General features: G+C 39.3%; 1 protein-coding gene across 4 annotated transcripts in view; it reads right to left on the bottom strand.

The window, feature by feature from the left end:
* SYNE2 (spectrin repeat containing nuclear envelope protein 2) overlaps positions 1-19,956 on the bottom strand; it is a 424,477-nt gene that overhangs the window by 286,154 nt on the left and 118,367 nt on the right. For all 4 annotated transcript variants that reach the window (XM_053601260.1, XM_053601261.1, XM_053601264.1 and 1 more), the window contains exons 4-7: positions 15,350-15,445; positions 15,178-15,255; positions 14,997-15,089; positions 2,851-3,038 (exon numbers count right to left, since the gene is read on the bottom strand). In XM_053601260.1, the coding sequence (XP_053457235.1) occupies positions 2,851-3,038; positions 14,997-15,089; positions 15,178-15,255; positions 15,350-15,445 (455 nt within the window). The remainder of the gene's footprint in view (positions 1-2,850; positions 3,039-14,996; positions 15,090-15,177; positions 15,256-15,349; positions 15,446-19,956) is intronic.

The following is a 19,956-nucleotide window of genomic DNA, read 5'->3' as shown; positions in this document are numbered from 1 at the left end:
GTCACTGTTATGTAGTTGTTAACAGATCAGTGAAAGTCTTGTAAAAGAGTATAGTCACCCACACATTTGGAAAATATTCCAGAACTACAGTTTCCTTTAACATCCCATAAAAATATCCCATAAAAAGCATGAAGAAATTGAAGGTCTGAGTCAAACAATAACAAGTCCCCAGGAAATAGTCTGCTCCAGATGGCCTCGGTTTTCCTGTTTACTTAGGGAAAAAGTTTAAACTATGACCGTAATGAACTACAGAGTAGTCTGTGATTTTTGTGTTTGGCAAATAGGAATGTGGTGCCTACCGCATCCAGAAACTGTTTCAAATGGTTTAAAAGAAATAGTCCTTATCATACACATAACAACCTCATGACATATTACTATTGTCCACATTTTATGACTGACAAAACCAGAGCAAAAGAGATTAGGCATCCAAGGTCACCAGTGAGAAAGGACACAGAGACAGGACTTCACCCCCAGGGATTCTGGCTTCATAGTGAATTCTCAATTTCTAAGTTAAACTGAGAGTTAAGGGGTGGGAGCTGTGGCTGAGGGTAGGGCCAGACGCTCGCAGTGCTCAAGGGGCCAGACCCAGCTTAGTACTGACTGTCAGGCCCTGGACTCAGGAAAGCACCAGGCTGCAAAGGCAGTTCTGCACAAATGCGCCGAGGCCAGCAGAATGATGTTGCTGCCAGACTGGCTTAGAAAGGGCAGGGTTAGGCTCCAGAATGGGTGGCTGGATCTAGGTTCATTTAGAAGTTGGAGGATGGGCCCTGATCCCCCTGTTTCACAAACAAGGAAATACAAGATATTACCTACAGCACCATCTTTATATCTGAATCCCAGAGAATCACAGAATATTAAAGTAAAAATTACCTTGTAATATTACCAGTCATGGCAAAACTAGGATAAAGTCATGATGAATTACTGCAGAAGGGGTGCTGTGTCTGAATGAGATTAGCATAGGATAAGGAGAGTCATGGAGAAAAGATAAACCGTGGTGAAACAGATGGGGCTCAGAAAGGGCCTGATGGTTATTTAGGCAGAAATGAAATTAATCTGAATATGATATAATAACACTTTTCACACATATGTTTGGGATTTATTATTTTAATATTATTTTTTGAGACAGAGTCTTACTATGTCACCCTCGGTAGAGCACCATGGCATCACAGCTCAGAGCAAGTGATTCTCTTGCCTCAGTCTCCCAAGTAGCTGGGACTACAGGTGCCTGCCACAATGCCCTGCTATTTTTTGTTCCTGTTGTCATTGTTTAGCTGGTTGGGGCTGCGATGGAACCCACCAGACTTGGTGTATGTTTATGTGGCTAGTGCTATAACCACTGCACTACAGGCACCAAGGGATTTTTGGGATTTTTTAAAAATTTGGAAAACTGATGTAAAATTATCCCTAAAAGATTCAAGAAAAAAGTTCATTTAATATAGTTTAAACCTACATATAAGGTTGTGGATGTTTGTGGCTCTATAAAACATTCTATGAAAATGACAACTAAAGAAAGGTATGTTAAAAAAAAAAAAAGGCTCGGCGCCCGTAGCACAGTGGTTACAGTGCCAGCCACATGCACCAAAGGTGGCAGGTTCAAACCCTGCCTGGGCCAGCTAAACAACAATGACAACTGCAACAACCACAACAACAAAAAAAAATAGCTGGGTGTTGTAGAAGGTGCCTGTAGTCCCAGCTACAGGAGGCTGAGGCAAGAGAATTGCTTAAGCCCAAAAGTTTGAGGTTGCTGTGAGCTGTGACGCCACAGCACTCTACCAAGGGCAACATAATGAGACTCTGTCTCTAAAAAAAAAAAAAAGAAAGAAAGAAAGGTAAGTTGAAGGGAAAAACTAACCTTTGTCTCAGACTTTCATTAGCCAGAAAAGGGTTTAGCAACACATTTATAATTCTATTTACCTAGACAATGCTAGGACATGACAAGGAATTGCTTTCTGCAGCCAAATTCCTTATACTTCCCAAACACCTTCTCAGCCAGTGGTTAAAATAGAAAGATAAATGTCCATCTCACTTTGGTTTCCAAGAGCAGAAGGTGGGTGGTATCATCTGTGTAAACTAATGTACATGCTGTGTTGTTTAGGTAGCCTATTTCTATTTTTACTACCATAAAATGTGGACAATAGTAATATGTCAGGAAGTTATTATGTGTATGTATTTTTCTGCTCAAAAGCGGAAAAATATTTTTCTTTGTAAAAAAGAAAATTACTATCTTCCCTTTCTCATCCCCACTTTTTTCAAATGCACACTCTCATCTGTTTCCTGATTGAGCTGAGTTTCTAAATAACAAGGATTGTTTTCTCTTCATGTAATCACACACAGCTCCAAGAGATAACCATGTATTTTGGTTACTTATTCACTCATGAGTTCATTCATTCACTCGTTCAATATATTGATGGCGCATCCATCATAAACTCACATCATGCTAGGTTCCGGAATTATATAATCAATTAAGATACAGTCCTGTCATTTACCGTGTTCATACTGCAGCAGAGGTTTTATAATCTAAATCCAGCTTCCAGATGAATGAGGGAACGGTGCCTAAAGAAAAGGATACTTAAATAACACCCTATTTATACACAGTAATAGGCCACCTAAACAACACAGCATGTACGTTCATTTATACAGATGACACCACCCACCTTCTGACCTTGAAAACCACAAGTGAGTAAACTCACGGACCTCTGTGGCCCTCTACATTTGGGAGATTCACTGAGAGGAGTGAACAATGAGAATTTTCTTTTCATGAGAGGGAGGTATTGGGGTAGGGATGGGTGAAGTTGTGTTGGTGGATTCAGCTGCCCTGTGTGCCTCTTACAGTCATAGCAAACTACTTACGTGGCACATTGTTCCTGAGCCCACGAAAGAAGAGCCTTCTTTGCAGACATCTGCCATCTTTCTTGAGGTTTGGAGCATTTCTTGGCTGGAGGACTTGAGGTAGGTGATGAACCTCCCTCAACCATGCTCACATCATCCAGGGAAGGTTGATTGTAATGGCAAGAAAGAGTCTGGGCAAGCTCCTCAATCTAAAGAAGACAAAATAAGTTAACAAATACAGAATTGACATTGGACCAAAACAAAACAGTCCCAGCTACTCAGAAGGCTGAGGTAGAGAATCCCTTTAGCCCACAAAGAAGTCTCCTGTGGAAAAAAAAAAAAAGAAGAAGTCTCCTGTGACAGTCCTGGCTTGGTCCTGGTGAAATGAGCACTGGGCTGCAACTCTGCATAGCAGCATCTGGGCAACACCTTGGCTTACTTTCAGTCTGGACTGGAGTCGCTTCTTACCTTCACCCAGACACGCCATCCACATTGAAGACAAGCATCTATTCATCCCCCTAAAGTGGTTACAGAGCACATCACTGGAACTCAACACCTATCAAACTAAATTGGACTGAACTAAATTGAGCATTTAGTCCAGAGTATCTTTAGACTGTATCAGTTGAAAAGCAACAAATACACACACAGGGGAAAAAAACGTACTTAAACATATGAAAAGGCAAGTCCCCCAAAAGCAATTAAAATTGCCATTAAATATACAAAAATAACCACATTCATCAGTTAAGGAACCAGTGGAGTGCAATGGCTCCTGCCCATAATCCTAGCACTCTAGGAGGCCACGGCTGGACAATCCCTTGAGCTCACGAGCTGGAGACCAGCCTGAGCAAGAGTGAGATCCCATGTCTACTAAAAATATAAAAACTAGCCGGGCATCATAGTAGGTGCCTGTAGTCCCACATACTCAGGAGGGTGAGGCAGGAGAATCATTTTAGCCCAAGAGTTTCAGGTTTCCATGAGCAACCCAGAGCAACAGAGTGAGACTCTTGTCTCAAAAAATTAATAAAATAAAATAAAACAAAAAAAAATTAAACCCATATGTATAAAGGTAAAAGGGTAGTTTTTACAATATTACACAGGCAAAACAAAATTTAAAAGATAACATCCAGTGATGTAAAAGTATAAGAAAGTGGATATTTTTATATTGCTGATAAATGTACAAAGTGGCTCATTATTATTTTTTTTTTTTTGGAGAGCAATATGATAATATCAATCCAAAACTTTAAAAGAGAAATTTACCATCACAGTAGAAATGTTTAATACATTTCTCTCAATTCACAGAAGAACCAAATAATCAATAGTAATTGATATGACCAATATTATTAACAAACTTCATCTGATTGGCATTAATCTGATACACACTGTACATAAAATGGTAGAACCAACATTTTTTTCAAAGGCCATTAGAACATTTCCTAAAATGGACTAGGCTAAGCCAAAGCCTCAGCAATTTTGAAGGACTGAAGTTATTCAGACAATGTTCCCTGTCCACATTGAAATTCTTGCCAGAAATAATAATATAACAGACAAAATGAAAATCAGACAATAGATTTTATATACTCCATGGGTCAAATAAAAAATAGGAATGAAAATAAGAAAATATTGGGGGTTGGAGCAAGATGGCGGCTGAGTAACAGCTTCCCTGCAACTGGGCACGGTGAGTCTGGGGAGATAAGACTCCAGTCATCTCTGGCTGGTGGTATCTGCCTATAATCATCCCTTTGAGGGTATAGGGAGTCAGCAAGGGACTTCTGGACCCCAAGAGGAGGACAAAAACAGTGGAAAACTGGCAAGTGGTTGCGTGTGTTTGATTGACCTAATCCTGCCGGACACTGTAAGTACAAGCAGCAGTGAGACTGCAAACAGGAAAGGCCTTACCTGTGAACTGTTTCAGTGTTTTTGGACTTGGCACTCAGTTGAACTGCCATAGGGAGAGCTTGAGCAGGAGTGCAGAGAACTTTGGGCATTGTCTAGGACCCCAGACTGAGCCACTGTGCTGGGGCGCAGGGAGCCATTGTGAGAGAACTGCCCTGGCAAGCTCTGCCCTCAGGGTCCCAAAGCAAGGATCGGGTGGGAGCTAGTAACCTAGTGACTGAGCAGCCTAAAGGCGGGGACTAAGCTGCCTTATAGCATTAACCCTTAGGGGCAGAGTGAGACTGATTTTGGCACACTGGAGCCTCAGGCTACTGCCCTAGGTAGAGTGCCGTGGCATCACAGCTCATAGCAACCTCAAACTCCTGGGCTTGGTGCCACAGGGACCTCCATAGAGCTGCGCCATGACCCCTCACCCGCGACCCACGCCCACTGGGCTTCCGCATGCCCTGACCAAAAACTGCGGGAGCCATGCAACCCCACGTCCTCCCTCCTATATCCTCCATGCCTCCACACTGGCCCGCTCGTCTGGCCAGGAATACTAGTAGCCATGTGCCCTCTGGAGCACTCCCTGCCTTTGCGCACAGCCCTTCTCCTGACCAAGACTGCTGGAGCCTTGGGCGCTCTGTGCCAAAGTCACTGAGCACCAGGCACTCCCAGAACCGTACACACCACCTCCCGCCATGTTGCTGGATCCAGGTGTGACACACGCCAGAGCTGCTTCCACAACCAGAACTCCCTAGCTGGGTCAGCCCCAGTAGAATGACACAGGGTCACTCCCTACAAAGATCCAGCAACAGTAGAGTGATCCCGCTAGGGTCTAATCTTGGAGAGACACCTCCACAACTCTGAGGACAACCAGAGGCAATGGTGAAAAGAATCATGAGGTGAAATCAACAGAAAAACTCTGGCAATATGAATAATCAGAGTCGATCAACTTCCCCCAGGATCAATGGGGCAGAAACAGCATAAGATCCCATTCACAAACAAATAGCTGAGATGTCAGAAATCAAATTCAGAATCTGGATAGCAAATAAGATTGAATTAGAATTCCAAGCAGTAACCCAAAAGATATCTCAAGAATTCAACGAATTCAAAGACCAAATGACCAAAGATTTTGACACATTGAGACAAGAAGTTGCAGCCCTCAAAGATCTGAGAAACACAGTACAATCCCTCAGTAACAGAATGGAGCAAGCAGAAGAAAGGATTTCTGACACTGAAGACAAAGCTTTCGAATGCTCTCAAACTCTCAAAGAGGAAGAGAAATGGAGGGCAAAAACAGATCACTCTCTCAGAGAGCTCTGGGATAATTTAAGGGAAACAAATATTCGTCTTATAGGGATCCCCGAAAGTGACAAAGTGGCTTCACAAGGCACAGAGTCTCTTCTCCATGAGATTATGAAGGAGAACTTTCCAGATATGCGAAGAGATTCTGAAATTCAGATAGCAGACAGTTTCAGAACTCCAGCACAACTAAATCCAAAAAAGACAACCCCCAGACACATGCTAATAAATTTCACTAAAATTAGTATGAATGAGAAAATTCTGAAAGTAGCCAGACGAAAGAAAACCATTACCTACAAGAGGAAGAATATTAGAATAACTGCAGATCTCTCTGCTGAAACCTTTCAAGCCAAAACAGACTTTTAATCTCCTAAAACAAAATAACTTTCAACCCAGGATCCAGTACCCAGCTAAACAGAGTTTCATTTATGAAGGAGAAATTAAATACATTAATGACATTCACATGTTGAAGAAATTTGCCATAACTAAACCAGCTCTCCAGGATATTCTCAGACCTATCCTCCATAAAGACCAGTGTAATCCTCCACCACAAAAGTAAACCCACCCAGAAAATTTTGATCAAATTCCAACTTCCACAGTCACAAAAGGATTAAAAATGTCCACCAGACTCTCAAAAGGCTTATCAATATTCTCAAATAATGTGAATGGTTTAAACTGTCCTCTAAAGAGGCACATGTTGGCTGACTGGATACAAAACCTCAAGCCAGATATCTGCTGCATCCAAGAAAATCGCATCTTACAGTAAAAGACAAATATAGACTCAAGGTGAAGGGATGGTCATCTATATTCCAGGCAAATGGAAAACAGAAAAAAACAGGCATTGCAATCCTATTCGCAGATACAATAGGCTTTAAACCAACCAAAATAAGGAAGGATAAGGATGGACACTTCATATTTGTTAAAGGTAATACTCAATATGATGAGATTTCAATTATTAATATTTATGCACTCAACCAGAACGCACCTCAATTTGTAAGAGAAACTCTAACAGATGTGAGCAACTCGATATTCTCCATTTCCACAGTACTTAGAGATTTTAACACCACTTTAGCAGTGCTGGATAGATCCTCCAAAAAGAAGCTAAGCAAAGAAATTTTAGATTTAAACTTAACCATTCAACATCTGGACTTAACAGACATCTACAGAACATTTCATCCCCACAAAACTGAATACACATTCTTCTCATCAGCCCACGGAACATACTCCAAAATCGACCACATCCTAGGCCACAAATCTAACCTCAGCAAATTTAAAAAAATAGAAATTATTCCTTGCATCTTCTCAGACCATCGTGGAATAAAAGTAGAACTCAAAAACAACAGGAACCTGCATACCCATATAAAAACATGGAAGGTAAACAACCTTATGCTGAAGGATGGATGGGTTAAAGACGAGATTAAGAAAGAAATCACCAAATTTTTGGAATAAAACAACAATCAAGACACGAATTACTAGAACCTCTGGGATATTGCAAAGGCAGTCCTAAAGAGGGAAATTTATAGCACTACAACCCTTCCTCAAAAAAAAAAAAAACAGAAAGAGAGGAAGCTGATAACTTAATGGCACATGTTAAGCAACTGGACAAGGAAGAACACTCCAACCCCAAATTCAGCAGAAGAAAAGAAATAAACAAAATCAGAGCAGAATTAAATGAAATTGAAAACAAAAGGATTATACAACAGATCAATAAATCCAAAAGTTAGTTTTTTGAAAAGATCAATAAAATACATAAACCTTTGGCCAACCTAACCAGGAAAAAAAAAAGAGTAAAATCTCTAATTTCATCAGTCGGAAATGGTAATGATGAAATAACAACAGACCCCTCAGAAATTCAAAAAATCCTTAACAAATACTACAAGAAACTCTACTCTCACAAATATGAAAAATCTGAAAGAAATCGACCAATACCTGGAAGTACGCCACCTATCAAAACTTAGCCAGAATGAAGTGGAAATGTTGAACAGGCCTATATCAAGTTCTGAAATAGCATCAACTATACAAAATCTCCCTAAAAAAAAAAAGCCCAAGATCAGATGGGTTTACGTCAGAATTCTACCAAAACATTAAAGAAGAACTAGTACCTATATTACTGATCCTCTTCCAAAATACAGAAAAAGAAGTAATATTACCCAACACGTTCTACAAAACAAACATCACCTTGATCCCCAAACCAAGGAAAGACCAAACAAGAAAAGAAAATTATAGACCAATATCATTAATGAATATTGATGCTAAAATACTCAATAAGATCCTAACAAACAGAATCCAACAATACATCAAAAAAATTATATACCATGACCAAGTCGGATTTATCCCAGGGTCTCAAGGCTGGTTCAATATATGTAAATCTATAAATGTAATTCAGCACATAAACAAACTAAAAAATAAGGACAATATCATTCTTTCAATTGATGCAGAAAAAGCTTTCGGTAATATCCAGCATCCCTTCATGATCAGAACACTTAAGAAAATAGGTATAGAAGGGACATTTCTTAAACTAATAGAGGCCATCTACAGCAAACCCACAGCCAATATCGTACTGAATGGAGTTAAATTGAAATCATTTCCACTTAGATCAGGAACCAGGCAAGGTTGCCCCCCATTGTCTCCATTGCTCTTTAACATTGTAATGGAAGTTTTAGACATTGCAATTAGGGAATAAAAGGCGATTAAGGGTATCCACATAGGGTCAGAAGACATCAAACTTTCACTCTTCGCAGATGATATGATCCTATATCTGGAAAACACTAGGGATTCTACTACAAAACTTTTAGAAGTGATCAAGGAATATAGCAATGTCTCAGGCTACAAAATCAACACCCATAAATCTGTAGCCTTTATATATACCAACAATAACCAAGCCGAACAAACAGTCAAGGACTCTATTCCTTTCACAGTAATGCCAAAGAAGATGAAATATTTGGGAGTATACTTAACAAAGGACGTGGAAGATCTCTACAAAGAGAACTATGAAACTCTAAGAAAAGAAATAGCCGAAGATGTTAACAGATGGAAAAACATACCATGCTCATGGCTGGGAAGAATCAACATTGTTAAAATGTCATACTGCCCAAAGCAATATATAATTTTAATGCAATTCCTATTAAAGCTCCATTGTCATTCTTTAAAGATCTTGAAAAAATAATACTTCGTTTTATACGGAATCAGAAAAAACCTCGACTAGCCAAAACATTACTGAGCAATAAAAGCAAAGCAGGAGGAATCACGCTACCAGACCTGAGAGTGTACTATAAATCCATAGTGATCAAAACAGCATGGTACTGGCACAAAAACAGAGAAGTAGATGTCTGGAACAAAATAGAGAACCAAGAGATGGATCCAGCTACTTACCGTTATTTGATCTTTGACAAGCCAATTAAAAACATTCAGTGGGGAAAAGATTCCCTATTTAGGGTGCTGGGTGAACTGGCTGACAACCTGTAGAAGATTGAAATTGGACCCACACCTTTCACCATTAACTAAGATAGACTCTCACTGGATAAAAGATTTAAACTTAAGACATGAAACTATAAAAATACTTGAAGAAAGTGCAGGGAAAACTCTTGAAGGAATCAGCCTGGGTGAATATTTTATGAGGAGGACTCCCCAGGCAATTGAAGCAGTATCAAAGATACACTACTGGGACCTGATCAAACTAAAAAGCTTCTGCACAGCCAAGAACATAGTAAGTAAAGCAAGCAGACAGCCCTCAGAATGGGAGAAAATATTTGCAGGTTATACCTCCGATAAAGGTCTAATACCCAGAATCCACAGAGAACTCAAATATATTAACAAGAAAAGAACACGTGACCCCATCTCTGGTGGGCAAGGGACTTGAAGAGAAACTTCTCTAAAGAAGACCAACGCAAGATCTACAAACACATGAAAAAAAGCTCATCATCCTTAATCATCAGAGAAATGCAAATCAAAACTACTCTGAGATATCACCTAACCCCAGTAAGAGTAGCCCACATAACAAAATCCGAAAACCAGAAATGTTGGCGTGGATGTGGAGGAAGGGGCACACTTCTACACTGCTGGTGGGAATGCCCACTAATACATTCCTTCTGGAAGGATGTTTGGAGAATACTTAGAGACCTAAAAATAGACCTGCCATTCGATCCTATAATTCCTTTACTAGATATATACCCAGAAGACCAAAAGTCACAATATAACAAAGACATCTGTACCAGAATGTTTATTGCAGCCCAATTCATAATTGCTAAGTCATGGAAGAAGCCCAAGTGCCCATCGACCCACAAATGGACTAGCAAATTGTGGTACATGTATACCATGGAATACTATGCAGCCTTAAAGAAAGATGGAGACTTTACCTCTTTCACGTTTACATGGATGGAGCTGGAACATATTCTTCTTAGCAAAGTATCTCAGGAATGGAAGAAAAAGTATCCAATGTACTCAGCCCTACTATGAAGCTAAATTATAGCTTTCACATGAAGACTATAACCCCACAAGACTATGGGGAAAGGGCCAAGGAAGGGGAAGGGAGGGGGGAGGTTTTGGTGGAAGGAGAGTAATGGGTGGGGCCACATCTATGGTGCATCTTAGAATGGGTACAGGTGATTGCACTAATGTACACAACTATGACTTAACAATAAAATAAACAAATAAAAAGGTCTAATAACCAAAATCCACAGAGAACTCAAACGTATTAGCAAGAAAAGAACACATGATCCCATCTCAGGTTGGGCAAGGGATTTGAAGAGAAGCTTCTCTAAAGAACACAGATGCACGATCTACAAACATATGAAAAAAAGCTCATCATCCTTATTCATCAGAGAAATGCAAATCAAAACTACTTTGAGATATTACCTAACCCCAGCAAGAGTAGCCCACATAACAAAATCCCAAAACCAGAGATGTTGGCGTGGATGTGGAGAAAAGGGCACACTTCTACACTGCTGGTGGGAATGCACACTAATACATTCCTTCTGGAAGGGTGTTTGGAGAATACTTAGAGACCTAAAAATAGACCTGCCATTCGATCCTATAATTCCTTTATTAGGTTTATACCCAGAAGACCAAAAATCACAATACAACAAAGACATCTGTACCAGAATGTTTATTGCAGCCCAATTCATAATTGCTAAGTCATGGAAGAAGCCCAAGTGCCCATCGACCCACAAATGGACTAGCAAATTGTGGTACATGTATACCATGGAATACTATGCAGCCTTAAAGAAAGATGGAGACGTTTACATGGATGGAGCTGGAACATATTCTTCTTAGCAAAGTATCTCAGGAATGGAAGAAAAAGTATCCAATGTACTCAGCCCTACTATGAAGCTAAATTATAGCTTTCACATGAAGACTATAACCCAACTATAGCACAAGACTATGGGGAAAGGGCTAAGGAAGGGGAAGGGAGTGGGGAGGTTATGGTGGAGGGAGAGTAATAGGTGGGGCCACACCTATAATGCATCTTAGAATGGGTACAGGCAAAACTTACTAAATGCCAAATACAAATGCCTACATACAGTAACTAAGAAAATGCCATGAAGGCTATGTTGAACAGTTTAATGAGAATATTTCAGATTGTATATGAAACCAGCACATTGTACCCCTTGATTGCACTAATGTACACAGCTATGATTTAACAATAAAAATAAATTAATAAAAAAAGAAAAATTAAAAGAAAACAAAAGAAAATAAGAAAATATTTTGAACAGAATGAAAATACTACATTGATGGATGGGAAGACACTGTATTTTTAAAATGTCAGTTTTTTCCAAAGTGTTTTATATATTCAGTGCAATCCTAATCAAAATCACAGCAGATTTTATTCGTGTGTGTGTGTGTGTGTATATATATACAGACAAATGTGGAGATTGGCAAGTTATTCATAAAATTTAAATAGAAATACAAAAAAGAATAAGAACAAGTTATTACACTATCAGATATCATGACTTGGTACGTGTGGACAGCTACAGAAATTAACAGAGAACAGTACTGGCATCAAAGGTAAGAACAGAATATGGAGCCACACGTTTATGGCTACTTGATTGATGAATGGGACACTACAGTACTCTACAAAAATGATAATCTTTTCAATAAACAGTGTTGGATCACCTGGGTAGCCAAATGGGGAAAAAGTAAATGTTGATTGTTTCAACATAACATACTGAAAAAATCAATTCATTCTTGAATGCACTAAACTATCTGGTATGATAGCCACTAATCATATGTGGAATTTAAATTTAAATTTATTAAATACATGTATAATTAAAAATTCAACTCCTTTGCCATACTAGTTGCACCACAAGTGTGTAATCGCCACAAGTGGCAAGGGACCACTGCTGTATACAGTGAAGCTAGTCTAGAAATCCTACTGAATAGAACTGTCCTACAAAACAACATCAGAGAACATCTTCGTGATACTGGCATAGGAAAAGATATCTTTAAAGAAAATGTAAGTAACCACAAAAGAAAAGTTGATAAATTTGAACTATATTAAAATTATGAATGTCTGTTCCATTATAAGATTGAAAAGGCAAGCCACACAGGGCGGCGCCTGTGGCTCAGTGAGTAGGGCCTGGGCCCCGTATGCTGAGGGTGGCAGGTTCAAACCCAGCCTCGGCCAAACTGCAACAACAACAAAAAAAAAATAGCCGGGCATTGTGGCGGGTGCCTGTAGTCCCAGCTGCTCGGGAGGCTGAGGCAAGAGAATCGTGTAAGCCCAAGAGTTAGAGGTTGTTGTGAGCCGTGTGCGCCACAGCACTCTACCAGAGGGCGATACAGTGAGACTCTGTCTCTACAAAAAAAAAAAAAAAGAAAGAAAGAAAAAGAAAAAGAAAAGGCAAGCCACAGAGTCAGAAAAGTTTGTCTGCAATTTATATACATACAACAAAGGACTTTTATCCAGAATATATTTAAAAACTCCTATAAATATTATACACAATGCAGAGCTAATGTAAAAATTTCAAATGCCAAGTATTGGCAAGAAAGTAGCAAACTCTGGTAAGAATATAAATGGGAACAACTATTCCGACAATCTATTTGGCAGTATCATGCTAACGCTGAAGGCCAGATGCCCTCAGACCACCAATTCCATTCCCAGGTAGATGCACAATAGGAAGGAGGGCTTGTACAAGGGATATGTACGAGAATGTTCCTAGCATCTTAATTTATAGTAACTAAAAAGTAGCAACAAAAGAAACGTGTACTAACAAAAAAATAGTAAATGGTTTGTGGGGTATTCATACAATGGCTTATGTGTACAGAACAATGAAAAAGACAGGATGTGAAATGAAATATCAGACCCAAAAGAGTATAAAGTGCAAGAAGTAGACTACACTTACAATTCCACTTACATGGAGTTAAAGATGCTAAAGTAATTGATGATAGACATAAAAGTGGGGGTTATCTTTAGGGAAGAAGGGCCTGGGACATGCTGCGCTGCTGCAAAAGTTCTGTACTATTATCTTGGGTGATAGTTAAATGGGTGTGTTTAATTTCTAAAAATTCATTAAGTTCTATATTTAAGCCTTGAGCATTATTCTCTATGTGTGCTATAAATCAATAAAAGTTTACTTAAAATTTTATAACCAATTTTTTTTTTTTTAAGTCTTAAGTTTGCAAACATTATGACACAATTTGACTTTTTTTTTTTTTTTTTTTTTGCAGTTTTTGGCCTGGGCTGGGTTTGAACCCACCACCTGCGGTATATGGGGCTGGTGTCCTACTCCTCTGAGCCACAGGCACTGACCAATTTTTAAAAACAGAGTCCCACTCTGATGCTCAGGCTAGAGTGCCATGTGGCCATCATAGCTCATAGTAACCTCAAATTCCTGGGCTCAAGTGATCCTTCTGCCTCAGCCTCCCAAGTACCTGGGACTATAGGTGACTGCCACTACCCATGGCTAATTTTAGTATTTTTGGTTGAGACAGGGTGTCACTCTTGCTCAGGCTGGTCTCCTACTCCTAAATTCAAGGGATCCTCCCACCCTGGCCTCCTTACATGCTAGGATTACATGTGTGATCTACCATGCCCAGGCCTACAATTCCACTTCTAAGAATTTGGCCCGTGGAAATAGATAGTATGTAAAGGTTTTACGTTAAGGGCATTCTTTTTTGGAATTACTTAGAATTACAAATAATCATGACCTTTCCCACTATCCATTTGCCAAATTCAGTACTTCACAACAAACATCATCAAATAAATAAAATTCAAAAAGATGTTCATTAGAACAGATTGAAAACAGTATGGGTAACATGACTCCATTTTGTTACAAATATACCTCTACGAATATATACCACACTAGTTCCTATCATAAAGACTATACATATATTTATTTATTGCAGTTAACTATGAGTGGTGGATTACAGACGATTATGTTTTTATCACCTGTATTAAAATTTTTAATTATATTTCAAACACCCAGGAAACTGTGGAGAAAAATAAATGCCATGAATTATCAAATTTTTACATTTTACCACAATTTGGTTCAGATTTTCTTAAAAGAAATAAAACACAGATACAGTTTCAGCCTCCTCCTATCGTTCCCTAATCCCATTCCCTTCGTTCCCAGAAAAAAAAAACCCACTAAATTCAGTTGTCATTATCCTCACTCATATTATGCTATTGTAACTACATGTGCACATACCTAGATGTTATACAATGGTTGGCAAAAAGTGTATAGACATTTTAAACAAGGAAAAAATTGTATTAAATTTGTAATGCTCAAGTCATGTTTGACTTATGTAATTACAAGAGGTGCTCAACATGACCTGTATTCATCTTTTAATTTGGCATTCAACTTTCAATTGAAAAACAACTACAATGGCACATGGTCAGCTACATATTTTCTGCCTGTTCAAGATTTCTAGAGGTCCTATTTGTGAAAGTAGCTTAGGATTAAATGTAGCATCAAGTCACACTCACCACATCACTTACTTCATATTGCAGTCATTAGAGTAGAAATGATTTTCATTATCATCAAATTACTTACATGAAAGTGCAGTATAATTGTCCAAATCAGTCCAAGAATAATGGATGGGTTTCCATCCACTATATCAGTAACATGAATATTTATTAGCTTCATCTAGAAAAGAAGAAATGCAGGTTAAAAGGAGAAAACAGCCCAAAGCATTAACCTCTCCTATGAATTTTCTAGTGAAATTTATACTCACCGATCGGTTTTTTAGGAATGTCAGGGCATTTCCTATATTGGTTCTACATTGGAATGTGTTAGATCCTTTATCCCGAGGCTATGAAATTCAAGTAAATATATTATCCAGAAATATGAAAAACATTTTTTAAAAAACCAACAAAAAGTTTCTTGGTGTTATTTAAAACTCTTACCAACTGCTGTCCTGAAAGCACTTCCAGAAGGTCCAGGAGCACATGACCTTTTTTAATGTCTGTGAATAGGTCTGATACAACCGAGGGAGGAGAATGCTACAAACGGTCACAAGAAAAATAATCATTCAAACTTTTGTCCATACTAATATGAAGCCAGTAGATGAACGAATACACCCCCACACAAGAGTAAAACGCAATTCAGTTCAAGTTGGGAGGGACTGGTGTGCTCTCACCTAATGGACACAATGTAAGGGTATATATATGGCATATCTCCTATGCACAGGACACAACTACAACAGGGACTTTCCCAACAAATGCAAACATTGTAACCTAATCATCTGTACCCTCATATTAATCTAAATTTGTTGTTTGTTTGAGACAGAGTCTCACTATGTTGCCCTCAGTAGAGTTGCCAGGGCATCACATCTCACAGCAACCTCAAACTCTTGGGACTTAAGCAAGAACTTAAGAACTCTTGCTTCAGCCTCCCAAGTAGCTGGGACTACAGGCGCCTGCCACAACACCCAGCTATTTTTGCTGTTGTTGTAGCTGTCATTGTTGTTTAGCAGGCCTGAGCTGGGTTCAACCCCGCCAGCATCAGTGTATGTGGCTGGCACCCTAACCATTGAGCTACAGGCACAAAGCCTAATCTGGAATCTCTAAAAAAATTTTTAAAAGAGTAAAAGAATAAAAGAAAAACCAACTTTGGTCCAAAATCTCAATACCTTTAAGAATTTCAGAAATGTGCTTTGTGTCTTTGAAAAAGCTGATTTGGTAGGGACTTTCTTCTTAATGAATGACAGAGAATGTGCAAAGATTCATATCAAATCATGAAAAAAGTAATGAGTATAATTTAGCTCATGGCAAATTTCTAGGAGCATAAAACTTTCTACATGAAGCTTTCATTGAGAGCTTAAAACCTATGCATAGAGAATGGCATTAAAAAGACATCCAGAATCAGCTGATTGTGACCCATTTGGAGAACAGATTTCATTTCTGGAGTAACCTGCTTAAGTATTCACCCTTTCTTAGAAATAGAAGGATTGTGTTGGGGTGGACAGACAGGGAACAGGGTGAGTGGCATGGAAGGAAAGGCTCATTTGTCGTGTATCTACGTTATCCCAGGCACTCAAGTATCTCGTCAGTGGGAAGACTCCTTGACTATGAACAAAGCCTCTGGGTCCAGACTGCCTGAGTTTGCAGCCCAGCCCCATCATTTACAAGCTGTGTGACTGTGAGCAAGTCACATGACGTCTCTGCACCTTAATTTCTTTGACCCCTAAAAGGAATGACTATCTCATTCTACAGGAATGACACTATCTCTCCCACAAGGTTATTATGAAGTCATTTCAGTGTCATGAGTTGTCATAATCATTCTGTTTAAAGCAGTGGTTCTCAATTTTCCCAATGTTGTGATGTATTTCCATTGTTACAAAGGGGTCGCGACCCACAGGTTGAGAACTGCTGATTTAAAGTGTTTAGGACAGTGTCTTAACTCATAACACTCGTTATATACATATCAATATTACTATTATTTCATTTAATGAAAAATATGTTACTTATTTAAAATATTTTATAGCAATTTCCCATATCCTTGACAAAAGTACATTTTTCACATGTTGAAATAGAATAATAGAAGATGGCAGCCGAGTAACAGCTTCCCTGCATCTGGGCACCGTGAGTCTGGGGATATAGGACTCCAGGCATCTCTGGCTGGTGGGATCTGCCTATCATCACCCCTGAGAGGATACAGGGAGTCAGCGAGAGACGTCTGGACACCAAGAGGAGGACTAAAACAGTGGAAAACCAGCAAGTGGTCGCGTGTGTTCAATCCGTCTAAACCCGCCCGCAACTGTAAGTTCAGTAGCAGTGAGACTGCAAACCAGAAAGGCCTTACCTGTGAACTGTTTTGGTGTCTTTGGACTTGGCACTCAGCTGAACTGCCTTGGGGAGAGCCTGAGCGGGAGTGCAGAGAACTTTGGCCTTTGTCTAGGGCCCCAGTCTGAGCCGCTGAGGCAGACGGAGCTAATAGTGTTTGGCTCTGGGTCACAGGCAGACATTGTGAGCGATCTGCCCCGGCAAGCTCCGCCCTCAGGGTCCCAGAGCTGGAATTGGGTGGGAGCTGGTAACCCAGCGACCAAGTAGCCTAAGGGCGGGGTCTGAGCCGCCTTACAGCCCTAACCCTTGGGGGCAGAGGGAGACCAGTTTTGACACACAGGGCAAATGGATAGCCACTTCAGCAGTGATTCCAGCAACAAGCACTTCCCTGAGAAAGCTTCTGCTCATCCACAGGCACGAGAACTTAAAGAGCAAGAGGAAGTGAAAGGAAAATTAGGGCAAGGAAACAGATAAAAGAAATCACCCATGAGGAAGAATCAGCAGAAAACTCCAGGCAACATGAAGAACCAGTCCAGAACAACCCCGCCAAGGGACCATGAGGTAGCTACTGCAGAGGATTCCACCTATACAGAAATGTTAGGAATGACAGAAAGGGAATTTAGAATACACATGTTGAAAACAATGAAAGAAATGATGGAAACAATGAAGGAAACTGCTAATAAAGTGGAAAATAAACAAAAGGAAATCCAAAAACAGAATCAAATAAGAGATGAACGATATGAAGAATATAAAAAGGATATAGCAGAGCTGAAGGAACTGAAACAGTCAATCAGGGAACTTAAAGATGCAATGGAAAGTATCAGCAACAGGTTAGACCATGCAGAAGAAAGAATTTCAGAGGTAGAAGACAAAGTTTTTGAGATAACTCAGATAGTAAAAGAGGCAGAAAAGAAGAGAGAGAAAGCAGAACGTTCACTGTCAGAATTATGGGACTTTATGAAGCGTTCCAACATACGAGTTATAGGAATTCCAGAAGGGGAAGAAGAATGCCCCAGAGGAATGGAAGCCATACTAGAGAATATTATAAAAGAAAATTTCCCAAATATCACCAAAGATTCTGACACACTGCTTTCAGAGGGCTATCAGACCCCAGGTCGCCTCAACTCTAACCGAGCTTCTCCAAGACACATTGTGATGAACCTGTCCAAAGTCAAGACAAAAGAAAAGATTCTGCAAGCTGCCAGGAGTAAGCGCCAGTTGACCTACAGGGGCAAATCCATCAGAGTGACCACAGACTTCTCTAATGAAACTTTCCAAGCAAGAAGACAATGGTCATCTACCTTTAATCTACTTAAACAGAACAATCTCCAGCCCAGAATTCTGTACCCTGCTAAGCTAAGCTTCAAAATTGACGGAGAAATCAAATCATTTACAGATATACAAACATTGAGGAAATTCGCCACAACAAGACCAGCTCTACAGGAAATACTTCAAACTGTTCTGCACACTGACCACCACAATGGATCAGCAGCAAAGTAAGAACTCAGAAATTAAAGGTCAGAACCAAACCTCCACACTGATGCAAAAGATAAAACTAAGCAATGGACTCTCACCAAATAAGACGAATAGAATACTACCACACTTATCAATTATCTCAATAAATGTTAATGGCTTGACTTCCCCACTGAAGAGACATAGATTGGTTGACTGGATTAAAAAACACAAGCCATCCATCTGCTGTCTGCAAGAAACACACCTGGCTTCAAAAGACAAATTAAAGCTCCGAGTCAAGGGTTGGAAGACAATTTTTCAGGCAAATGGAATTCAGAAGAAAAGAGGAGTTGCAATCTTATTTTCAGATACATGTGGATTTAAAGCAACTAAAGTCAAAAAAGACAAAGATGGTCACTTTATATTGGTCAAGGGAAAAATACAACAAGAAGACATTTCAATTCTAAATATCTATGCACCCAATTTAAATGCTCCCAGATTCTTGAAACAGACCTTACTCAGTCTGAGCAATATGATATCTGATAATACCATAATAACAGGGGACCTTAATACTCCTCTTACAGAGCTGGACAGATCCTCTAAACAGAAATTAAACAAAGATATAAGAGACTTAAATGAGACCCTAGAACAACTGTGCTTGATAGACGCATATAGAACACTCCATCCCAAAGATAAAGAATATACATTCTTCTCATCACTCCATGGAACATTCTCCAAAATTGATCATATCCTGGGACACAAAACAAATATCAACAGAATCAAAAGAATTCAAATTTTACCTTGTATCTTCTCAGACCATAAGGCACTAAAGGTGGAACTCAACTCTAACAAAAATGCTCGACCCCACCCAAAGGCCTGGAAACTAAACAATCTTCTGTTGAATAACAGATGGATGCAGGAAGAAATAAAACAGGAAATCATTAACTTCCTTGAGCATAACAACAATGAAACACAAGCTACCAAAACCTGTGGGATACTGCAAAAGCAGTTTTGAGAGGAAAATTCATCGCTTTAGACGCCTACATTCGAAAAACAGAAAGAGAGCACATCAACAATCTCACAAGAGATCTTACAGAATTGGAAAAAGAAGAACAATCTAAGCCTAAACTCAGTAGAAGAAAAGAAATATCCAAAATCAAATCAGAGATCAATGAAATTGAAAACAAAAGAATCATTCAGAAAATTAATGAAACAAGGAGTTGGGTTTTTGAAAAAATAAATAAAATAGATAAACCATTGGCCAGACTAACGAGGAA

Source organism: Nycticebus coucang, chromosome 9 (genome assembly GCF_027406575.1).
Source record: "Nycticebus coucang isolate mNycCou1 chromosome 9, mNycCou1.pri, whole genome shotgun sequence".
Taxonomy (NCBI): Eukaryota; Metazoa; Chordata; class Mammalia; order Primates; family Lorisidae; genus Nycticebus; species Nycticebus coucang.
Note: the sequence above shows the minus strand (reverse complement) of the source record. Positions and strands in the feature narration are given on the sequence as shown.